Source organism: Melospiza georgiana, chromosome 2 (genome assembly GCF_028018845.1).
Source record: "Melospiza georgiana isolate bMelGeo1 chromosome 2, bMelGeo1.pri, whole genome shotgun sequence".
Lineage (NCBI taxonomy): Eukaryota > Metazoa > Chordata > Aves > Passeriformes > Passerellidae > Melospiza > Melospiza georgiana.
Genome location: NC_080431.1, coordinates 51,367,311 through 51,383,850, shown reverse-complemented (window position 1 = coordinate 51,383,850; position 16,540 = coordinate 51,367,311). Strand labels below are relative to the sequence as shown.

At 37.5% G+C, this 16,540-nt stretch overlaps 1 protein-coding gene across 1 annotated transcript in view; it reads left to right on the top strand.

The window, feature by feature from the left end:
• The window catches only part of VWA8 (von Willebrand factor A domain containing 8), a 182,782-nt gene that overhangs the window by 159,529 nt on the left and 6,713 nt on the right, over positions 1–16,540 (top strand). The window contains exons 40-42 of the mRNA XM_058018846.1: positions 2,598–2,706; positions 7,736–7,861; positions 9,676–9,834. Coding sequence (XP_057874829.1) covers positions 2,598–2,706; positions 7,736–7,861; positions 9,676–9,834 — 394 coding nt within the window. The remainder of the gene's footprint in view (positions 1–2,597; positions 2,707–7,735; positions 7,862–9,675; positions 9,835–16,540) is intronic.

Here is a 16,540-nt window from a genome sequence, read left to right as displayed (position 1 = left end):
TAGCACATGTTCTTTAGCTGTTCTGGGCAAGATATATGGAATGTTTTATTGAATTAAGCCACAGTGTTAAAATGACTGTGTGATATGGTAAAGTACAACATAGCTAGATGGAGAAGGAGATGGAGGTAAATATTTATCTTTTTTAAAAGAAATAGATTATATGAAAATTTCTTTGAATTATGATGAATCCAGATTGTATGTTGTTAGGAATTAATCACTTAATAAGTGTCTTTCAAAATGGACCACTTCAAGCAAATTGCTTCTGTTTGAAAGCTTTATAGCCAGATGGTTAGAGCATGGTGCTAAAAATATTGTGGGTTTGATCCCTGTATGGGCCATTCACCTAAGAATTGGACTTGATGATCCTTGTGGGTCACTTCCACCTCAGAATATTCTGTGATTTTCTAATTTGAACTATTAAGCTTCAGCAGCTAATTAACACAAACAGCAGGTCTTCTCAGCATGAGTGTAATGTGTGATTACCAGTTACTCTTTCCCAGAATATGCACAGAGCTTCATATTTCTTCCACCAACTGAACTCTCAAGTCAATCTCTGGTATTTTATATTAAAAAAGCATCCCCCCTCTTCAAAATTGCTTCTGAGCTGCTTCATAATAGAAACTATGGATATGTATGGTCTTGGATACTGTACATCTGTCTGTGCATATGTCCACCTGGCAAGCTTTGATGAGTTTCTACTGCCTATGTGGTGATTTACTAAAACAGAGAAAAGGGGAAATTCCTGGCGACTGCTTCATGCTGTGGGAACAATACAGCTATGCCCTGTAAAATCTGGGTAACTGTACATGAGGTAACAATTCCTGTCCTGCAAAACCCAAGTGGGCTGGTGTGTACCAGCTGCAAATGTAGCCTATTATGAAACCACATTTGACTTGGATCATTATTCTGTATCACTTTTATAGTTGTGGGAACTAACAGATAAAAATAGGGAGGTTGTAGTCCTCAGGCTGACAGAAAAAAAAAAAAAGAAAAAGGAAACTGCAGATTTCACTGCTTTGTTTATACAGGATTATCTGGAGAGAAGAAATTTCATATAAAAGTTATTGATGCTTTCCTGGCTAGATAATATTTCTAGTGGTAAATATCTTAAATTGCCCTATTTGACAAAAATGAAATTAACTATTCTGGAATAGATGCAGTATTTTTCATTGTATTTTTCTGAACTATCTTTCACTTTGGATTTATGTAGAGTGCAACAAAGTAAAAGGGCATGTGAGCTTCTTTTTGTCTTTTATAGATCTGATGGTACTGAACTCTGTTGACAGGATTCATGAAATTAAATGTGCAGCACTGAAAGTTACTTTTTCCTGCCTCTAATGAATAAGAGTTGCCCATAATGACTATGTGTATACAAAATGTCAAATAGAAAAAGACATCATAATAGAGACAACAAAGATTTGATGTTTGATTTTAATATTATCTTCAAAGGGTTGGTCTAAACAGCAATTCTCAGGTATACTTCACGATCCAGGCAATTAACTTGTGATTGTGTTATAAAAATTTGCCATTAAAAATAAAATTAGCCTATACATACTTTACTATCCATTTATAGTTCAGTGAAAAACACTGTATTTTTTACACACTGTGAGTGAGATTATGCTGTTATGAAGTGCTTGTTTGAAATGGGCTGGGCACAGATAGGCCAGTATGTTTTAGCTCAGGACTGAACCCAGCCACAAGCTGGGGGTGGGGTGGGCAGGTACATGACTGCTGCCTCTCTGAGTGTTTTTGGGTCATGGCAAGTACTGAACAGTGAGCACTCCCAGCATATCTGCTGTTCCCTAGCTCATTCTTCACTGCTGGACCTCCGTAATTACATTCCAATAGTGAATTTCACCTGTTCTGCTAAGCTATGCTGCTCAAAAAGTGGTACAGAACTTGAAATGGACACATCTTTGCTTATAAAAAAAGCATGTATTGTTTTCATGGTGCAGGTGTGCTCTCTGCTATGGGCCTCTGGACAGGATAGTGCATGACTCATTTTCTATGGGGGGAGCACGTTTTTGTTAATGTTCATTTAAAACTTCTTTGTTTCAAGGTTTCTTCATTTAATGAAGCACAAAGATAAGTATTTGAAACAGTACTATTTTTAAGATAAGTATTTGAAACAGTTACTATTTTTAGGTCTTCAAGGACAGATTTTATAGTATTTTCCTTAACCTTTGTGTTGAAGCAGGAATCAGGATATGTTTAAAATACTCCGACAGTGAAGTAATGAACTCGTGATCCTTTTATGTACAGATAGCAACACCTGAGCCAACAAAACCTTTCAAATTTGATCACATTTTTCAGAACCTCTGATTTACTTCTTTAAAGCATATTAGGAGAGAGTGATATATTATTAACTTAAATTGGTTGTAATGTGATAGAGTCCCTGTAGACATTGGTGAACATCTGCCTTATCAAAAATTCACAAGAGCAGCTGCCACTTCTCTGATTCTCTGATTCATCTCTTCTGTGTGCTTGTTGCAGTATAAATTTCCCTGTTACCAAGTAAATAAACTTTTAGTTTAGTAAGTAAATGGAAGATATGCATGTTCCCTAAACTGTTCTTAGCTCCTTATTCTTTCCTTTAGATTGAAAGAGATTCAGATGAGTGAATATGATGCATCAACTTACGAAAGGTTCTCTGGAGCAGTCCGACGTCAAGTTCAGTCACTCCGCATCATCTTGGACAATCTGCAGGTAATCTTCGATTCTCTGATAAAGGAACACAGGGAGGTCATTGCATTAGGCCCCAAATACTATCCTGCTAATATCCTGTTAACATCTGGTAGTCACACCTTTGAAGGCTAAAAGCAAGTTCAGGTTATAATCAGTTAGGAAGAACAGTTTCATATTTCTGTTTTAAAAGGCAGCCTACATGTGAATCTCAGTGCTCATCTCTACTGTTCTCTAATGTTCCCTTATTCCCATCCCACACCTTATAGAGAGTACTTACTCAGGAGCACAGTTTTGTGACAGAAAATACTATTACACACTATGAAAAGAATTTGTAAAGGTATGTAGAGCCCAGTCTTTGTCTTTACCTCCAGTCCAAGAGTATTTTTTAGCTGTGAAGTGCAAATGCTATAGATATTAAAAGAGGCACCCACTCCAGGTAGGAGCTTTAGTACATATGCAGCTGAAAACATGGGTTTTTCTTAGGTTTTTTTGACTCTTGGTAATAGAAATAGGCATAGCCTAAATCTCCTAAGTGGAGACTCACCAAAACCAGCAGTTTGCCTTTCTTTTGGTAACTGACGTGGTGGTTGTTCTGATTTTTTTAATACTAATGTTCATGTACAGGGTAAATAAATTTGTAAGTGCATAGTTTCTAGGAGGCATCTGCTAATCTTCAGTGAAAATTAAAGGAAAAGTGAATTACTCCTTATAAGACATATTTGATTATTTCTATTGAGGGCTACTAACCACTATTGTATATATACCTTAGTTTATTAGTCACTGTGCTGTGTCTTAACAATAAAACTGAAATACAAAAAGAAATCAGTCTGTATGATAAACAGCCTCCTCCTGGACAAAGAAATCCAGTATCCAGTGCCCTGGTATTGCAAGTAAGAAGGGTTATATTTCTTTGCCTTATTTTTACCTTTAAACCTTTGTAGCTACAACAGCATTACTATAATCACATATATACACAAAGAACCATTAGCCAGTTTTATTATGAATGTACCAATTCAGAGAACTCCTCCTGTAATGAACATTTAAGTTGGGCATAATTAGGTAATTCATGCACTTAGTATGTGTTTCAGTTCAGGACACAGACTTTTGGCTTATAAAGACAGGTCTCTGTTGAAAAAGAATTAGATGTAAATCTCAGTTTTGTCTACAACATTTATATCTAGGCAGGTTATTGGCACACATGCTATTGGAAGCACACTCTGGGTATGAAGTCAATAAGTGAATCTCCAGTTTAAAACATTTTTTGAGTCTGTCTTATCTGTCCCTTGGAGTCAAAATTCTTATATTCAGGGGTCATGTTAGTCATAATAAAAAAATAACATATTTTAATATAAGGAGGCATATCCTCTTGCTTTTTTCAAAAAGGTCATTTTAATATCAAGGCAAAGTCTTATAAGCTGCAATATTTTATGAGACTGCTAACTTCCTGCCAAAACCTGTAACAGCTAACCACAAAGTTAGGAAAAGTAATTTATTATGAATAAAACAAATTACTGAATTTGAAAAAGCTAGGCAAAGAATAAGAGCAATAGTGAAAGAAAATTTTTAACTTTATAAATTTTATATAGATTTTGGTAAGGATTTTATTAGAAGATGACCTAGAAAAATGAAGATAAATTATAATAGGAGTTAATCAGTTGCAAAATGCGTTTTGTTAATGAGGAAGCTGAGTACAAACACATTTCATGTGAGGTTTTTGAGAGGGAAAAAAAGTTGTTGAATTCTTCAGCATGGTAATTCATCCAGCCCTCAAGAAGAGCTGTGCATCTGTCTCCCATTATTTTCTGTATAGTCCTGTGTACACCTTGAGTTCTCAACTAGAACAGTTTTCTTTCTGTTATGAGTCAGTCATTTCTTATATCTCAAATAAGAAACCAATGACAAAGTTCATTTGCAGTAAAATTTGCAACTCAGATTGTCTATGTGTTTTTAACTTTGTGAAAATCCCAAACTACTTTCTCAGTAGAGAATGTATTTGGCTTTTTAAAAATGTTAGTTTGCTTTGTTTTAAAATTGTGTTCACATAATCCAAATATGTTGCCCATGTTCATTTAACTTGGATTTTCCCTTTAATATGTGCCTTTTTATTTTTATTTTTGTGGGTTTGTTTAAAATATATTAATTTTATTAAATTTTACCTCCCTAGAATCAAGAGACTGCGATATGGTTCTAGTTGTCTATGGCTTGCCAAAAGTTAGTAGCAGCAGAAAGAAATTTTTGGAATAGGCAGATCCTTCAAAGTGATACATAAACATAGTCTGAGAATGTAATTTCATTGTTCATTTTGCTTTTTATAACTTGCTGATCTCTGTCAGCTCTTTGAACAACGTTATCAAAACATAATGAGTTTTTGTTTATATTCTGTAGAAGTAGCAAAGCCAGAAGTCCAGGAAATCCTGTCACTGATGGGCTCTTTCTTCTCTCCCCTGAAGCTTGTCTGTCTGAACTCCAAATTCAAAAGGTTGTGGTCAGTCAGTCACTCAGAAAGACCTTCTTTAATGTAAGGTGACTTGCTTTACAGCAAGTACTTCTCTCATTATTGATGATTGCAGAGAGAACTAGGGGCAACTGTCCCTGTAGCTTCTGAGCACCATTTAGGCCCCTATATTTAAACTGGGCAAACCTGAGTCTGAGTTACTGAGCCTGCTGGGCACTGTCTGATTTAGACCATGTAGGAACAGTCTGGCTATAGCAGCAAGAGTAAAATAGAAGCAGCCCTATAATAAGCATGGCTTGGAAAGCTGGAAATATGAAAAACCCTGTGCCCTGCCAGTAGTATTTTCATGATTTCAGCAGCTAAGGGAACATTTGTGTAATGTTTTCCCAGAAATAAATGCAGACCACAACTGGGAGTGTTTAATACATCCTCTACCATTACAAGCTACATATTTAGATGTGATAACGTCACATATGCAACTTTTTCTCTGACATTTACAGACAAAGGCGTGTAATTATATTATCAAAACAAGGTGTGTGTGTATGTTAGTGATGGTTTTCTCTTAAAATTGTAAAGTCTTTTAAACTGAAAGGTTTTTTTGGTGGGACACGTAGAGGTCACTGGGAATTCACAGGTGGATGTTACACTACTCTGAAGGCAACAAAGGGATCAGTGATCCTGTGGAAGAAGGGATTTAACTTTCATCCCAGGCATATTTAATGACTGCAGAAATTCCTAGTTGGTGGTACAAACAAACTCATGGATGCCCTGCTGCCAAAGTGGCTTAAAGCTCAGTTGACTGCAGCACCATGCAAATGTATCAGAGAACACAATTGGTGAATTCACAACCTCAGAAATCTTTTCAACTTTCCCTTCTGTGATTTACTAAAAGGCTGAGGTTTCCATGTTTTTTGGGAAACATTGTTTTCCCTTCCCATCAGGAAGCATCTGTAAAGCTTTTGATTTTGTTAATCAAAACATTTTTCTGTGGCTTTGTAGTCTTGCTGCCCCCTGATTTTCATGGGCAAGGAGTCCATTAATCTTGAGCAATTATAGGCAGTAGTCTGAAGTCCAGAACTCCTTCTCTACACACTGAAACAAAACCTCATACATTTAGTCCAAAGCAAAATCAAAGATTCTCTGAACCTGAAGAAGTCATTACCTTGTATAGAACTATAAAGATTCATCCTTTCAAATCCCAGGCCTGCAGTTTACTGATGATTTGTAATATAAGACTTCCTGCTCATCAGAGAAGAATTGATTTTCATTCCTGAAAGTCAATGTTTAAGGCAGTTTGAGTCCTGTTGGATATTTGATTTTCCTCCAGTTGCTGACCAGAAATTTGCTGAGAGGGCAAAAGCATTATATGTATACAAATTCAAAATTGTCTTTCCTTGTTGGGCTTACTACTAGAATGAGCAATTTTAACACAAAGATTTAAACAAATTAAATAAATCATAAACCCCATATATACAGACTTTGCTGTCTTTACGGGATCTTATGTATTATAAACCTATTGTGCCTTATGTATGATGAAGCTAACCTTTGAAAACATGCTTAAAGATGTTGCTTATAATATTGAAGCACTTGATCTTCAATCTTAACTGCATGCTCTGTGTACAGGAGTTCTATTGAAGTGAAGGGGAGACGACCATCCGATTGATGCATCGAACTCCTTCACTTCAATAAATGGTGACCCCGACGTGATATGAAAGGTTCCCAAAACTTCCAAATCTGTTCCCAAGGTGCCATCTTTTCCCAGAGAGGGTGTTTTGCTTGTTATGGGAAGACTGTCTGAGAACCTTATTGTTTATAAAGTGATGCATGAGAGAGCCTAATTGTTTATAGAAATCAAGCCTGGGAACTGCTTTTGGAACTGCTTTACAACTACCTTTTACTTTTCTCTCAATGGTATGCCTTCATGGCATTTTCTTTAAGCCATGCTTGAACTAAACTCTCCACAGAGTTCCATGGATGTTTGAGTTCATGGATTGTAATGTATTTTCATCAAGTCAGGCTGTAGATAACCAATGTCCTTTCAACTAAAACAAAAGAAGTGCTTCTTGGACTGTCTCTTGAGTATCACAATTTTAAAAGTAGGTTTTTTTTAATTTGGAATTAGTTTATACTGTTAATACTGTTTTAAAAGCAACCATATACCATTGCCTAAAGTGGATAAAATGGATACTGTTTAGTTTTTTAAGTCACCCAATGGCTTTTTCTTGTTCTGTGTGGATTGAAAACACCTAACAAATGGTCAGGTTGTGTGTCCCTTCAGTTGTATGTGTATCTGAACAGGCCTTCCACACACATTTTCAGCATATTTGCAAGAGGAAGGGTTAACATTTTTGCAGTTCCCAGTTATACTCCCATAAATGAAACTACTGAAAAAAGACCAGGTTACAGAGGGAACATGTTATTTGTCAGTGTTGATTTTTCTTTCAGAGAAGACCAGAACAGCTGTGAACACGTTTTTGGATTTCTTTGACTTAGGCCAAAACTATCACATCATTACAAAGAAATGAATGTGTATGTCATGTGCAGTAGGCCTTACATTGTCTGACACACACTCACATCACATCTTTTCTGTTGTAGGCCAAGGGTAAAGAAAGACAATGGCTGAGACACCAAGCTGTTGGAGAGCTGGATGATGCCAAAATCATTGATGGGCTGACAGGAGAAAAAGCCATATATAAACGACGTGGAGAACTTGAGCCACAAGTAAGTGTCCAACAAGAGCCAGGGAAAGGTGGAGAAGAGCTTAACCAGTTTGCTGATTTCATAGTGACTGTACAGTGCATCTCTTTGGAGTTTGAGTAGGTTATTTGGATGAGAAACTCAGAAAAATATCTCTGGCTTGGGATGTCCCTGGCACAGAGGCAACCACTGGATGGAAAATTTGCTGTACCTCTTCTTATAGTCTTGCATAAATATTTCCTATTGGCCACCCTCAGAAGGGGGACACCAATCTAGGCAGTGCTAAGTTTTGATCCAGTACAACAGTTTTTTTATGTTCTTATTTTGTATTTTGATGATCAGAAGGCAGTTAGAAGAAAATATTTATTTTGTTTGCTTTTATAGAAAAAAGGAAAATATTTTCTCACTAGCTTAATTTTTGTTAACAAATATGCTGATCCCTTTGGAAGTTTAAAAAAAGTGTTTTACAAATGTATGTTCCTTATTCATGGTACAAAAATAATTTCAAATTCCACAGATACTTGGATTCACAAGAATAAAAATTATAATAAAAAAAAAAAGTGTGAGGAAAAGCCATTAAGATATGCTAAAGTTGACTGTCCTATAACCTGATTCAGCCATTCCTTAGAAGGCTTTGCAGTTAGATCTGTGTGAGTCAGCAACAGTGAAACCACTTGAATCAGACCAACTAAACCTGGCCAAAACTAGTGGGGCTAGTCCATAATATTTAACAGTAATACTTAATGACAGATTGCAATTTTTAAGTGCACTAAGTTGGTCTTGTTAAATGGCTGAGTACAGCATCTTTTTGTATGTCAGCTACCCACATGTGATAAATCCCTGGTATTATTTTTTTATGCTATTTGGTCCTTAGGTTGCTTTGAATGATTTATGTAAATTGCCACTGCTTGTGTGAAAGATCAGTAAGGGAAAAGTGATTGAAACATCAATTCTCATTTTTTCAAAATATATTTACTCAATGTATCAGTTTTAAGGCTATGTAAAAATGATTCATTTAGGGAAAAAATGTAGTATTTAATGGGCCTTCCTTTGTTTCTGGAAGGACAGAGATGGCACAGTCTATTAAAAAACAAAGTACAGAAATCCCTTACAGGTAAAAGGAACATTTTAGCTATTTGTTTATATTGTGACTGGGATTTTTTTGTCAGGTCATCTTTAATAGCCTCATACTTAAATCCAGACACATCTCATTGCATGCTAAATAAAACACCTCCCTTCAATGTACTGTGCCAAAAATTGTTAGAACAGATGGAATTTGTTTTCAGAAAAAAGGAATGGTTTCAGCATTAGAATGAAGATGGAACTAGTAGTTAATCAGAACAAGATTTCAAACATTTTTGGAATGTTATTAACCTCAGCAGACAAGTTTTTACAGTCATATACAGTCACTGTTAGTACTACATGCCAAGGAAAAGCATTTCCATTATGAAATGGCAGAAAAGAGTAGAAAGAGCTCTTTCTGCCAAATTTGAGAGTTTCTTTACTGAAATAAAATGTTAATAATCAAAACTGAAACAGAAATTTTTTTTCCTGACAAGCATGTGTGGAATGTTTTGAGGTATTTTGTTTCCAGTCATTGAAGGTAAGAGGAAGCAATGAGCTGAGTTATCTGTCAAATAACTGGTTTGAAATAGAAAAATAGTTGGGTTTTTTGTTCTTGGAAAAAAAAAACTACAACAGCAAAACCAACAGTGTTTGCTGGATAAAATTTTATTGATTTGCAAAGTGCCTTGGGTTTCCTTTTGGAATATTTTACTTTTACTGATATTCAGCTTTCCCATTTCTGAGGATTGAGTTCTGTGGTGTTTCCCTGGCAGCCGGGGAGCCCCCAGCAGAAGCCCAAGCGCCTGCGCCTGGTGGTGGATGTTTCGGGCAGCATGTACCGCTTCAACGGCGTGGATGGGCGCCTGGAGCGCTCCATGGAGGCCGTCTGCATGGTCATGGAAGCTTTTGAGAACTATGAGCACAAATTCAAGGTAATTGCAGCTGGGCTGGGAGCTCTGGGGTTATTGCACAGCCTGTGTGCAGCACTGGAAAAAGTGTTTCAGCAGTCAGTCTAGCCAAAGAATATTATTCATTCCCACAAGGAAATAAAGACATTAATCTATTTCTAGCAACCTGAAAAATAGCACTAGTGAGAGGGTAGGAAACATTACACATTTCAGCAGGGGAGTATTCAATCTAAGACTTTGATTTAGTGAGATTTGCTGGGGTTTGTTTCTGGTTTTATCTGTTTCTTTGAGAAGAAACACTGGAGCCTACAAAACACATGTAAATAGGAGCTTCAGGACATGCAGAGATACAATGTCCTTCCATCCACCCCGAGTGCATACATCAGTACTTGGTCATGGGAAGAGACCAGACTTCTTTGTCCCTTCCCTCTTTTAGTTAACTGAAAGGAAGAAATAATTTCTTGTAGTGAAACATACTAGGTTTTATTTAATGGCAGCCTGCAAATGAAATGTAAATAAATTTAATGCTCTTTTTGTCTCAGTAAGCCTAAACAAGGTCTAGACCATGTTTCTTTAGCCATAAAGAAGATAGAAATGGCAGTCTCCAGTTAATTCTGGACATACACTGTGTTTATGGAAGAATGGAAATGTCCACTACCTTTACGGAAGAGCATATCAAACATAAGAATTAAAATATATCTGAACAAAACATAAAATCTCCTAAAGAAAGTTAATAGAAATCAATTCAGAACAGGTCTTCACCTTGTTCCTCCAACAACATGATTCTACAGGTTTCTGTGCTTCCATAGAGTCTCATGTACAAAATCAGGCATGTGCTTTTCGAATGTCTTCTAAAGCCTAATCATGCACACTTCTATTTTTCAAGAGAAAAGTATATAAGAGGAGACAGGCGTTAGTTTTTTCCTAACAAAACAAGGCATGTCCGACAATCTTCTTTGGCAGTAATGCTTTCTTGCCCTTAAACTTTATGAAATGGAGCATGTTGCAGAATTTCAAACAAATTTGAAACTATGGTTTTCCTCCCAAAGTCACATTCCTGAAAACATAATGAAGATATGCTGGGTAGAGAGTGATGCTATGTAATCCTGCTGGAGGAAAATGCTGTAACCATAAGCTTCTACCTTAGCCCAGAGAAGCCGCATAGGAACTGTAAATGTAATTTAGAAATGTAATTTAGAAAATAATTGGAAATCAGGGCTTTATTGCTTCTGCTGTTCATGTATCTCCTGCTCACTGATAATAGAAAAGTTAAAGACAAATATTTACAGTGACAGTGCAATTATGCAGCATGATTTGTGTAACTTGGTAAATCAGGCATATCTGAGCAACACAGATATGAGTATGGCAAAATGCAGGATCATCCACACAGAAAAGTAGTGGGCACAAGTATAAATATCAGATACTGTGGTGTAGTCAACATGGTTTTGGAAAGGGAAGTAAGGCATCTATGTGTGTGACAAGCAATTTGGTTGGTTGGTAGAGTCTCCTTATCCAAAAGCAATTGACAAAGTCCCTTGCAGAGGCTTTTGGGGATAAAAGAGAAATCCCTTAGATAAAGAAAATACTGCTAAAAATACAAGAATCAGCCTAGGTGGTCATTTTTTAGTGGTGGAGTTCTGGTGGGATCTGTGCCAGAGTCCATGCTGTTCTGTTGTTCTGTATATACGAGTGATCTGTTAAAGGGCATGAGAAGGTGACAAAAGTTGCTAATTATATGAAGTTATTTAAGAAAGTAACAAGGGAAATCCAGCTACGAGCAGTTGGATAGGGACCTAGCCATAAATGGTGACCGGGAAGTAAAATGGTAGGTGACATTTAGTGATTTTCAATGTAAAGTACTGCAGGTGGAAGAAAATAGTTTTGATCTTAAATACAGAGGGAGAAAGTCTCAGCTTTCTGTTAGTCCTCACTCCCAGCTATAGACTGGTACCCAACAAAGATGTCTTGTAATTATGTTGTGTGGTTCTTTGAACACTCCATTCTCACCAGCTGTCAAAAAAGCTAATGGAATGTTCTAAACTATTACTAGGAGAAGAGAGAAGAAAGGAAAATGCATGATAATGTTGCTATAAGTATCCATAGTGCATTCACTTTAGAAGTAATGTGTGCAATTTTGCTCGCCCATCTCAAAAAAGTTCTTGTAGAGATGAAAAAGAAAAGAGGGTAACAAAGATTGCAAAGGGTGTGGAAGTGTCCCTGTACAAGGAATGACTAAATAACTAAGCAAGTTACTTAGTAAGAATAGCTCAGTGTGGAAGAGATAAAAATCAAGAAGCTGAAAAAGCCTTGACTAAAACAGAAATGGTGACCAGGGGACAATTGTTCTTTCTGCTCTTATTTTGAGCAATAAATTATTTTTCGTTCACACAGCTGAGGAAGATGGCTTAGAAAGGGATAACACTGGAGAAGGATGTAACACAATGGCAGATAGCCATTTGTCCTTATTTCCAGTGCAGCTCTAAAGTTGAGAACCCAGAACCCTCAAGTGCATGCTAAAGGAATGACATGTAGAACTTGACATGCAGCCAGGACACTGTGGAGAATTTGTTAAGATCATTACAAACTCACTTCAGTTCTGTGATTTTAAAATCTATGGGTCAGGCTTCAAAGAGCAGGAGAGGCAGTGATTTTTTCAAAATATCACTGACTCTCTTCTGTTCAACTCTTGACACTTTGCATGATGCTGCTGATTTTTCTCAGGACAAAGCTGAAGGTTTGGTATGTCTGCAAAGGTAGCATACATTTCTCATCTCTTAGAGAGGAACCATTTGAAAAAGAAGAACACACAGCTCTGTAGTGTTCAATTAAAAATCTGCAATATATCACTTTTTTTCTTTCTTCATTTCCTTATTCTCTTCTTCCCTGTTTTTATAAAAATAGACTTTTTTGCCCTTCAGATATGCCTGCTGTTATCTGTCCCTGTTGTAGCTCCATCTGCACGGCTCACAACAACATATGCTGCAGATTTGAGGGTTATCTTGTAAAACATGTGTTGAACCAAGGGGATCATCTAGCTTGTTAAGCAAAGGGGATTTACATAGTAGACTTCTCTTCAGCTATCTAATTGCAGTGCAGACTTTGGAAAGCAATTCCTGACTTTTGCTCAGGATGACCTTTCTGATGGTGCTTGGTTTACTTCTCTGCTACATACAGTTTTGAATTAATCATGGGCTTTTTCTTGGCTGTTTTATCCTACCCAGCTGAGCTTTCCTCATGGGTGGTACCCCTTGGTATCAAGAATGATGTTGATTTTCTGATGATCTTAACAGCACTGAGTGAAGGTAGAAAATAGTTTCTTCTTGCCTTCTTATACAGAATAGCTGAGTATTGGGTATGTGACTGCACCAAGCAGGTAATGAAGTTACCATTTATAAAGCCAGACAAGTGCAGCAGGTATTTTTCAGCTTTTTATGCTCATGGGGGCATCCTCCCTACTTCCATTTCCCATAAGTGCAGGTAGCGAATCATTCCTTGTCAAGGGGAAAACAGGAGGCCTATCTTTTGAACATTTTAGGTGCCAGTTGTTTGACAATGCACAGAAGTTCTCTTTTTTTATCTGAGGTAGTACTATGTCTGTCACAAACTGTATGTTTTTATATCATCCCCAGTTACTGTGATTTGCACACATAATGGCAGATTGAGGAGGCATGTCCAGTAAATTATCCAACAGCAATTTTATGAAGCCTTAAAACTATTGTGACTCAGTAAATAGCATATTATGTAACTGTTAGGAAAAGCCTGAATTGTTATTTATAGCTATATTAAAGGGATATTGAAGATTTTATATGCCTCTTTTAGCATTCTGTGTTTGTAAAATTTACTGTGGAGGCAGCATTGCTAATTCAGGAAAAGAAGAAATGGTCCACATGTTTGGCAGAATAGTTTATTTTAAATAATAAACAAAAGGTTTAAAATAAATTCAGAAAAATAGAATGTTCGGTGTTGTCCAAAGAAGAGATGGATTTATAAAGATCTAGCCCTCCAGCAGAGTCTAATTCACACTGCCTTTTACATTCAGCACACATCTTCTTTCAGCTTTTTAAATGCCTTCAGAAATTAAACCTTTTGGCATGGCAGCTGCAGAAGACAAAGTCTTCCATTTTACCCATTTTAGGCAGCAGCAACCATCCATTCAGTGCAAAATGTGGCAGTGGAACAGAGATTGCATTAACCATTTCCTATGGAAAGAAACCAACAAAATGATGCTATTTCGAGATGCATGTTTACATGTTGTGTACCCTGAATAGAGCAGTCCTTGTCTCAGTGTACCTGAGGCTATTGGAAAACAAGCTCTGGTGTACCACAATAATATATTATTTCAATTAAGCTGCACTATGGCAAATGTACTTTGCTTCTGGATTTGTCCTGAGAGCCTTTGCTTGCAATTTGATAAAAGAAAACCAAAGTAATTTTCAAGTAAGATTGTATCACAGCTTTTCTCTCACTGTAACTCCTTCCACATAAATCCTCCTTAGGGAATTTATGGGGGAAAAGCATTAGATTGGATCCCTGCTTTTCAAAGGCCCTTCTTCTGTGCTTGTCTTTAGCTACTGCAAAGGAAGGAAACTGGTTTTGACAAAGTCTGCATGTGCCTGCATGTGTTGGGGTTGCAAGTTGACCAGGACTGAGGAGCTGTCTGCAGCTTTTCTTTACAATGAGTGCACCAAGGAAATACGAAATCACTAAGGGTTCATTTACTAGAACACAGATCAGGAGGAGGTAATAATTTCCTGCAGGAGAGATTTTATTTCTTTGCCATTTCAGAGTGAGCTTCTTTACTCCAGTTTTGCTCCTCTCCCAAACTCTGTTTTCCTAAATTGTGACAGATTCCATACATTCCCCTGGGCAAACATTTCTGTTTTGTCACCTCTAAAACTTTGCTGTGAGCCTCCCCCCTCCCAGAGAGCGTCTCCCAGCCTGCAATCTTAGGTTGATTTAAGTCAATCCAAGTCAGTGCAGCTACATTCCCTTGCTGTGAACTCATCCAGCCTCACAATTTGGGGAGCTGATCTTCCCAAAACCAAACTCACACTCATTAGATTTTGGCTACTCCTGGTCCTTGACTTGGCTTCCAGAGGGATCAGAGGACCATGAGGACCAGCACATGGGGGCTGTTGACCACAGCTCCTCTTTTCCCCAGCGCAGCAGGATCTCACTCTGTTCAGGAGGCCCTACTTGACCCAGAATGCAGCAGTCAGGAGGAATCAAATAGCCACTTCTTCCCTGCTGCCTCACCAAACCTTTTTAAATCACAAATAGCATAGTAAGCTGTCAGCAAAGAAACAAGGAAACTGATAACATCTGCTAAAGATAAGCACACGTATCATATCGGGTGCATGCATGGGCACACACAAAGAATAATAAGCAGCTCTCTGAGCAGGGAGCAGACAGGACATGATGTTCCCAGGTGGATGCCTTTCCATAGCTGCAATAGTTTGTTCAGATCATTTCAGCCTCGCCTTGCCTGTAACCAGGTTGTCTGTTCCCGCCTTGTGCAAGAATGTGGAAGGGGCCCTGCTGTAAGGTCAACATCTAAGGTTTCATCAGGAGATACAGCAATTCCCCTTACACAGGCTGTCACACTGAGTTTAAACTCAGACTGTTTGAGATGAAAGCTTGGTCTGTTACTGATGTTATGTCAAGAACCACAATGATATTCCCAAAAAGCAAAGTTTGGCTTATTCCCATGAACTCAGTATGGCAGAGCTGACACAAGGACAGCCAGTGGGAGACATCCAGGAAGCCAGGAAGGAGCCCTCTATGAAGGGATCAGCCTTTTTACACAGGAGAATGGCAGCATTTTGCTTTACATAGTTAATGTGATGATTTAAAAGTGATCACGAATGCCAAACTGCTCAGCAGAGGATGTGCAAAGTTTCATAATTAAGAGCCTACCCTGAAGATGTGTGGGCTTTTCTAACATTGCATAAGAACCACGAGCACTTTATATTTTCTGCTCCATTAAACCTCTGCTTTATTTAGTTTCTCTGATTTGAATAGTCTCTAATTTTTAAAACAAAACTCATGCACACATTCCCTGTTTGTGGTTCAGATTTTATTAAACAGGATATATTCCTGTTTTATTTAGGAAGTATGTTGAATGTAACCCCAACATTATTCTCAAAATTTGTATATTTTCTTTTGCCATGTCTTCATATCCATAAAGAGAGAGTCTGAAGCATTATTGGTGATAAGAAATAGGTTTTGAAGAGAAAGCATGTGGCAGACAGCAAGCTTTAGGTGAGGCTTGGTAGCAAATACTAGGCACGTAAGAGTTGAGGAGAGCAGAAATGGGAAAAGCCAACAGAGCAGAAAGAAATGGGATTGTGTGGGGACTAGATTATATAAAGGTTTCCTAGGGGAAGGAGGTCTGGTTTACATGGGGCTGTCATAAAATGGTCTGACCTTGGGTGAAATAATCTGCAGTATGTGGTACATTTGCTCTTTAACAGAGCGAGGTGTCACCTTTAAAAGTGTTGTTCCTGCTGCTCTAGCTTTCTTTTGATACATTTTTAAGCAAATTAGTGATGTGGAAACAAAAAGAGCTTTGTCTGTAAATACTGCCATTTCTCCTCTCTCTAGGACCTGACTTATACCAAATAAAGTGTCTTTCAATAGGAAAGAAAAGACAGAAAAACTATTAGGAATAGACCTGCCTTTTACCAAATGATTATGTGGGAATTAGAGATGGTGAACCCAGCAGGAACCT